General features: G+C 36.4%; 2 protein-coding genes across 4 annotated transcripts in view; both read left to right on the top strand.

Annotated features, from left to right (window-relative positions):
- SAXO3 (stabilizer of axonemal microtubules 3) overlaps window positions 1-1,965 on the top strand; it is a 103,000-nt gene extending 101,035 nt beyond the window's left edge. Inside the window, exon 5 of one of the 3 annotated variants that reach the window (XM_072425832.1) lies at window positions 1,377-1,962. In XM_072425832.1, coding sequence (XP_072281933.1) covers window positions 1,377-1,785 — 409 coding nt within the window. In that variant the 3' untranslated portion in view covers window positions 1,786-1,962. Of the gene's footprint in view, window positions 1-1,376 lie in introns of all 3 variants that reach the window. The other 2 variants (XM_072425833.1, XM_072425831.1) reach the window with 2 other exon arrangements.
- Window positions 1,966-4,966: 3,001 nt separating this feature from the next.
- Window positions 4,967-7,972, top strand: LHB (luteinizing hormone subunit beta). The gene is made up of 3 exons (XM_072425969.1): window positions 4,967-5,083; window positions 6,194-6,362; window positions 7,410-7,972. Exons 2-3 carry the CDS (start codon window positions 6,195-6,197, stop codon window positions 7,638-7,640), a joined length of 399 nt encoding a protein of 132 aa, XP_072282070.1. The 5' UTR covers window positions 4,967-5,083; window position 6,194; the 3' UTR covers window positions 7,641-7,972.
- Window positions 7,973-8,387: the final 415 nt, after the last annotated feature.

Raw genomic sequence — 8,387 nt, forward strand, 5'->3', positions numbered from 1 at the left:
TTTCTAGGTTTTTCTCCTTTAAAATTGGGTGCGTCTTATAGGCCGGAGCGTCTTATAGTCCGAAAAATACGGTATCTCTTGCAAAATGAACAACATATATTCATTTAGTAAATGAGCCCCATTATGTCTATGGCCAGCTCCTAGGTACTATCATTGTTTTGGGTCAATAGTTTTTTGGATTTTGTTTTATCGATATTTTTAAACATCACACAATCTTTGCTTTTCAAGAAACATATATGATAAAGGATTCCCAGGCACTATGTGTTTTCTAAAAAGCTTGCACAGTAGTAGTTTCTGCTTTTCAGGCAGCTAACTTTCATTTAAACCTTATGCAGAGCTATCTTAATTACTTTTGTCAGCAAATAACAGTGTCACTGGTTAAACTGTTTTTTATAACACAAAACACACTTTTTTTTATAAAACTAAGTTTCCTCTGCTAGTCGAATAATAAAGTCTATAAATTTATTTGCAAAAGCTCACCTTTCCCCAACAAAAATACAGATAGAACTTTTTTATGTATGTTTTAGTCAGAACCATATCAAATATGTACAAAATAACTATACAGTAATACCTATACAGTATAGTAATAACTATTCCAGTATTAACCTTGTGGGTTGAAATATAATTAATATCAGCATGATGCAACTCTGGAATTGAAAACCTACAAACTGGTAGACTCACATTAAATGCTTTCAATGCCGACAAACAGTTTTTACTCCATAACAGAATGTTCTTTTTTTTTTAGGTTTCTGCATTTGAGGCAGGTGAATCTGAAATTCTGTCCCGACCTTACTGTGTTTGCTGACAATAGGCTCAGTCCCCTAATTTATATTGTGTTATTTGTCATATTAATAAATATTTTATTCCATGCTAAAATTTATAATTATGGTGAGAAACAATGATTGTTCATTTGCTCCCCACTTGGTTTCCTGTTCACTCAGTTCTGGTTATCCCAAATATTTTACCTATACTATTGACTAAGCTTTTTTCCCACTGTTTATGGCTCCTGGAGTTAATACTGTGGAAGTGCCAAATGAGCATGCCCAACCCCACCACCAAAGACTTTAGGGATGCCTAAGAACTTTTAGATCTTTTACCTTTACAACAGCCTGTCCCCATCCTGCTGCAACACAGAATCCTCTGCCATCCCAACCTCCTTCACATGGATCCTGGAATCTCATTTAGAATCCTTCCAATAGTGCTTTGCAAATCCTTATGGAAATACTCAATAGGTCTGTGCAATGAGTAGTGGTCACCAGGCCTAAGTGAACTAAATTCTGATTATTAGACATGGGTGTAGACTAAAAAGAATGTCTGTTTAAATAAAATTGTAAAGTTGAGCTTTATAGTCAACCAGTATGTATTTAACTTTCTAGGAAAGAACTGGAGAGTTATCCCAAGAAAGATATCTTGACATACTGGCAAGCAGAGGACTACCCTAAGGTCTGGGGGCATGGATTGAAAGAAAATCCCTTATCCAAAGAATCTCAACCAACACTTCGTCGTCCACCTCCCATGCGTGACAGCATGCAGTTTCCCACTGCCACAAAATTGCCACGGATTCCACCTCGTGCAAGATCTGTCCCTCACCGTGGACTTAAGACTCTCGCCCAAGAAAGTTACCAGCAGCCTTTGGATGCCAAGAGGTCACATGATGTTTATTTCCCACTTGAATGCCCATGGACCATGCCACACACTGGGCCCCTACCAGAGATCATGTCTGTGCCCAAGATGTATGAAACAGAATATGAAACCTATGGTAGTAAGCAACCAGTTACTGTGTGATGCTAATAAAGAATAGTTTATAATACATCCAAGCAATTTTTAAAACCAAAGATTACTTGTATTAGAATTTTTCTTGTAGGTTGATTAAAAGAGCAAAAGACCAAATACAAATTCTCTTCTTGATTGGGACAACTCTGTGTTATAACAATGGGATTTGGGAGCAATGGAAGGACCCCATATGCTCTGTCGATTTGTGTCTTTTAATTAATAAATCACATTTGTTTCTATAACCTTTGCCACAATTCTAGATTTTACAATCAGAAATATTAATAAGAGAGAAAGATAGAAATGGGACTATTACTGTTACTTGTGAACTCCATTGGTGTGATTTTTCAGCTGGAGCCCCCAACTCTGCATCTTGCCATGATATTTCACAAACTGATATATTCTACATAAATTAAATGTAAATGAAAAATGTCCTGAGGTGGAATTCAACCCAGCTGCACCTGAAATAACACAATCCTTTAAATAATAGTAGTTACATATTACTGTAACCTCGAAACATAGGTATAATATTCCAAAACACCATTTATTAAAAAATTTCTAGCTATAGCCCTAGGAGGGTGGAAATATAAGATCTCATCATGACATATTTAGCGGCATCAAGAATCTCTCTGGTTACAAACGCCCACTTCACTTCCAAGAACTCTGGATACTGAAAGGATCAAGGACATGAAAGACGCAGAATCATTATATCTTTTTAGTACAGATGAGGTAATATTACATAATGTATTCTGTGCCGTATCTTTAGTATGGTCAGCTTAAAGGAAAACTATATTACATAATTGGTGGAGATAACACGCTTTTAGTTAATGTATCATTTAACTAAAATAATTTTTTGATGGGACTTTTTTAATGATGTCAGTAACAAGACCACAGCTCCCAGAAGGCAGCTAAATTGGGAACTGTTCAAAAGAAACGTATAGAAATCCTGACTGCTTCCATTAGTGGTGGTCCTTTTTGTGGTATCATGGACGGGAGGAACGGGAAACTGGAAATGGAAATTAGTTGTCACGGATTTGGATGCTATTGTAAGACCATCATTTTAGTTGACATTCTATTACTTGTAGCACCTTATGATAGTAAAGGCATGGAAGGGTTCTAGTAACACGGCATAGAATTTAGAATGTTAGATTATTACACCCCTCTGGTACCATGGGATAGTTTGGAAAACATGGCACTTTCTTGCCCCTGTAGCTTGGCAGTACTCCTTGTAAAAAGCAATACTGTGCTACTACTAATATTACATTAATTTGCCTCAGATAATATGGAGTATTTAGGTGTCAAATGGGACATCTTCTAGGACTGAATAGAAGTCAGGGCACAGAAATAAAACTAATAAAACTAGAAGATGCAAATTTTGATGTATGACTCTCTGGCATGCAGCTCCCAATATAACTATTAACAGGCTAAAAATCCAAATAAATAGAGTTTTAAACAGAATAAGGATTTACTTAATCATGTTTTAGATTTTTAAAACTTAGGGACATATATACATATACAGAAGATTTTTTTATGTCGTAATATGTGTAACCGTTAAATCCAAGTTCTAAGAGACGCACACACAGAACACAGTCAAAGTTTAAATTAGGCACTTGATGAATAATCCCATTCATCCAAACATTCCTTTTCCTCTCATAATTCTACTTCACTCTCCATTCCCTGTCTGCATCTTAAATTGTCTCCTAAAACAGAGCTCTTTAGTAGTTAGATGGACACTGAACCTAACCTATTGACTATTTTTTGAGCATTTGATTGGTTTTCCAGCTACTAAACTTAAATTACTAGCTTCTGAGCTGAACATAATTCCCGGCTTGGCTCCACTATTGGTAGATTTCCCCAACCGAGGCCAAGCTGAAGTAGCGAAGCAGAACACCTTGTTTTGGCCTCCAAACATTAGCTTAGGTTATCAGTATTTTACTCCCCTACTGATTAGGCAGAAACATGATTGCTAACACATTGTATCTAGCAAGAAATACATTTTATATTGACAAATGTAAGTAGGTTTTATTAGGCTAGAGAAATTGTGAGTGGGTTAAGCTACATACACACTTCCAATTATTATCGTTGGAAAACGAACGACGAACGTTCATGCACGATATATATGAACGATCGTATAGCACCGATCCTGCACATAGAGTTAACAACACGATCGTTCGTAGATATTGTACACACAATAGATACGATCGTTTGAGCGATAGAGGAACTATGTGCACGACAGGAAAGTGAACGGACGTTCGTTCATCACGCATGCTCTGAACATGGACGATCAACGAACGACCGTACACACGAACGATGTTCAACGATCGTCGCCCAATCCGATCCGTCGGTCCGGTCGTTCGTTTCCAGCGACTTTCCTCGTTCGTCGGCGTCGTTGGTTACTTTTTTACGAACGATTTTTTGCCCAATCGATCGTTCGTCGTTCGATTGGAACGATAAAAATTGGAAGTGTGTACGCACCTTTAGTTGTGTCCAATTATAATTGAAGTGATTTAGGAACGGGTGCTGTAAATGTTTAGTCATTAGGCACACTGATGCACTTTTAAACATCTTGTTCCATGTTGGCTCACGTTTGTTACTGTTTTCAGTACTGGAACCCCCAATCTGTAACGTCTGGCCATGAATCAAACATCTGTAATGCAGCATGAAAATGGTTGTTTATCACACATCAGTTCTTTTACATGATCAAATATTCCATTCTTGTGTTTATTTTATTAGCTGAAATCCTTCATTACAATTTCAGTTCATTACAATTACCTTTTCTGAATAACAGCCATACTTTGTGTAGACACTAAAAGCATATGGTTACCTTTTTAGTTTACCTTCTATTTAGTAAAATACACTTCAAATCACTCCTAGGTACATTTATATAATTAAATATTTGTATAGTTCTATAAAATATAAAAAAGACAAATGATGCTAATTGTAATCTAAACACTTCCACATGATTAGAAATACCAGGTTGGATGAAAGTGATACATGAAAAGATGATCAGCTAATGTGTTTCCTTGATAACATTTTAGGGCACATTAGTCCTTCTGGGATTAATATTCTCATTTAATTCACGATTGAGAAGATCTTGCATGCATCCGCTGGTGATGATTCATGAATCTGTTCCAGAAGAAGATAACTGATAAGATCTATGCAGCCTTCAAACCCCCACTAGAACTCACAGTGCCATATGAAGGTGGGGCTAAGCTTGAACGTTTAAATGAAGAGTTCATTGGGTACTCTGGCCATTCTTTCCAAGGATCGTGGAACCTTCATTTAATAGCCATTAGATATTCTTTATAATAAGGTAAGTCTACCATAAATATTTTTTAAATGTTTCCTTAAAAAATCAAGATAATATGGTGGTTTTCAGTAGCTCTTGGAGCCTTGGGTTGTCTTTCATGAACTATACTGGTGAGGCTAAAGACTAATGACAGGTCATAGCTTCACCAATTCAAAGTGGTCCTATTTAATCACTCACAGTAGTATGGCAGGGCATTGCTTTCCAGAAAGATCCTTTCCAGAAAGATAGTTGTCAATGGACCACATACATTACTTATGCAAGAAATATACATTTTTGGGTAAAATATCACTTTAACTTGATATTGCTCAAAGTGGCACTTTTATAAATAGCATCAGAACAACCCATAATAAAAACATTGGTTTATTTAAATTATTATAATTTTGATGATTTATTTAGGAAGAGCAGGTCAGTACAAATAACAAAAAACATTGCCCAACTGGTTTAGACAACAACATACCAGAACAGGATTACAAATCAGAGATGAATATCATTAGAAAGCGAGACACAAAACCCAAGATACTTATTTGTAGTTTTAGAACTTCAGTTCATGAAGTCCCTATTCCCTCTTACCTCCTTGTTGGTCAGTTAGGCTTCTCATCAGTTATTGATAATTTTTGGCTTTGTGGCCCGAGGTTATTCCAGGAACTATACATCTGGAATTCTGGCAAGCTTGGGATCCATTCATCTATAATAACTTGCATTCATTGAATTACTGCAATGTTTTAGTGATCTTATCTAATTCACTCAACACTGCGCTGAAATCTAAATGATGGCTAGGACTTTCGCATTCTGAACATCATCATTACTTGTTTTACTGTGCAACTAGCAAAACATGATTAACCTATAAATACAGTTCGTTCTCTCAAGGATACATAGCTGTATTCCTTTTAGACCCCATGAAAATGGTTATGCTAATTAACCCGTTTTTTATTATTTCTTTTCTTTTCTCAAAAGTGCTAGTTATTCTATTTGTCAATTGTTCAGGCACTAGGATAAGCACCTGTAAATATATATGAAATATGACACAGCAGATATATAAAAAAAAGAAAAAAGGTTAAAAAAATTACTTTCTGATAAATATTATATTATATTATTCCCATTGTGTCTTTCCAGGATGTTTATTTGTCAGTTAATGGTTCTGTTCCTGTTAGCTCACTTGTCTGCTGTGCAAGGACGTCACTTATGCCGCCTTGCTAATGCAACCATCTCAGCAGAGAAGGACCACTGTCCAGTGTGCGTTACCTTCACCACCACCATCTGCAGTGGCTACTGTCAGACACTGGTGAGTCTTTGCTGCATAAGCAAGTGTTTAAAAGGGATATATGAGACTGAAGGTTTGTTACAAAGTTTTCAATAAATTTGCCAATTTATTAAATAATTTGGGAATCCAAAAAAAATCCCACATTGTAGAATTATAATGAATTTCTATGAGATTACTAATTATACTTCTGGAAGGCATTATTACCAAAATACAGTTTACACTGCTCTCTTGCTATAAGGATATTGACCAATATGCCTGGGATGTAGAGCTTCTATCTTTTGTGATGATGATGATAATAAACTTGATAAAAAACTGGGTCTACAAAACTGGCTAACATGCACGTATAGCTAAATACATATGGGGGATTGTAACCCCAGTTTTGTATTCTAATCCTGCAAATACTATGAATGTTAGATTTGTGATGAGTCTATTTAGCACAACCAGGGTTACTCCAGAGGTAAATCTCAATTGTAAAGATGGAAGGTCACCGTTGTAGCCCCAGCCTGATTGTGAGAATATTAACGCTGCACTCTTCAATATAAACTTGTTACATTGTAAATGTATTAACAATTATACAAGCCATGTTTTTCTGTTCAAAAATAATTTCCTAAATTAATTTCTGAATTGGACAATCTGGCTTTTTAAACCCCTGCTGTGATCCCATTGTTGTAAACTGCTGTATCTGTATCCCTGCAGGTAAGGATAACCATTAGAGCATATATACAAAGATGGTGTTATCTGGCTTTAGATATGCATTTGAAATGCAGGTTAGCTATTGACTTTACACATGACAATAGAGAGGCTGTGTTTGATCTCCTTTGCGTTGCATTTCTTTGGACATTATGGCTTACTGAGCATTTCAATTGCAGGCAAAACAAGCTGAATGCAGCCTTTCCATTTGAACAGAAAAAGTTGAGGTGTGGCAGGTATATGTGTTACGTCAATCAATACAGGGCGAGTGGAGTTATTCTTTAAAAGCAATCAGCTTATTTGGGGGAAGAATAACATCTATTTATGTACCAAGAAACATTTGCATTGAATAATAGTCCATTCTCTCTCCTTCAACAGGACCCTGTGTACAAGACAGCTCTTTCCTCATTTAAACAGCACATCTGCACCTATAAAGAGATCCGCTACGACACCATCAAACTGCCAGACTGTTTGCCTGGCACAGATCCATTCTTTACCTACCCAGTGGCATTGAGCTGTGACTGTGACCACTGCAAGATGGACTATAGTGACTGTACTGTGGAAAGCAGTGAACCGGATGTTTGCATGAAGGCTCGCATATCTATTTGATGTTCCTCAAACTAATAATGCGTGCATAAAAATTTAAAGGAAACCTATGCTGAGAGTATGAAGGCTGCCTTTGCTCCCCTCTCTCGAAAGTGCTACTTGCTTGGCTGTCATGTTGACTACTTGATTTATTGGCTTTACCATTCACTAACCTGGAACAAGTATGTAACCTTGGCAATTTTGAGAGACAGCCAGGCAACCAAGCATTTTCTTCAAAGAGGTTCACAATGGGTTTCTCTCATGATAGATTTCCTTTATGCCTAACCTAGATTTATTCCTTTGAAAACCCTTTCAGTGTAATACAAGGCAAACAGCTAAATATAAACTCAAATATACCTGTTTTTTTTAACTGTTTTCATTATATGGTTTTCACATTCAGCAAAGCTGGGTTGGTGACAGACATATATCTTGGTGCAACAACACTGCTTCATGTGTCACCTCTGCCCAATCAGAATGGATGTTATTCAGAAACTAGTTAAAATGAACCGATGACTAAAAACAATTATCAATCCTTTGGTCAGTAAAAATGTAATCATATATTTATTTGGGTTAGATGTTTGCCTGGAGCTCCAAATCAATTCCCTGCCCTTTACTGCTTTTCAACTAACTGTATAGAATAGAAAGTTTAGTATAAAAAAACAATACCCCAAATGATTTACACATCACTACCTCATTCTGTAGACATGTGCCTTACATAAAAATATAGGAAAAATGCCACTAACATTTACACATTTTAAAGTAAGGAGGAAA

This window comes from Pyxicephalus adspersus, chromosome 11, assembly GCF_032062135.1.
Source record: "Pyxicephalus adspersus chromosome 11, UCB_Pads_2.0, whole genome shotgun sequence".
In the NCBI taxonomy this organism is placed as follows: Eukaryota; Metazoa; Chordata; class Amphibia; order Anura; family Pyxicephalidae; genus Pyxicephalus; species Pyxicephalus adspersus.

What these genes read in the sequence shown, in the direction of transcription:
- LHB (XM_072425969.1), top strand. Translation starts at nt 6,195, where the DNA reads ATGTTTATTTGTCAGTTAATGGTTCTGTTCCTGTTAGCTCACTTGTCT. An exon ending in GTGGCTACTGTCAGACACTG is followed by an intron (nt 6,363 to 7,409) that starts GTGAGTCTTTGC and finishes CTCCTTCAACAG; the next exon opens with GACCCTGTGTACAAGACAGC.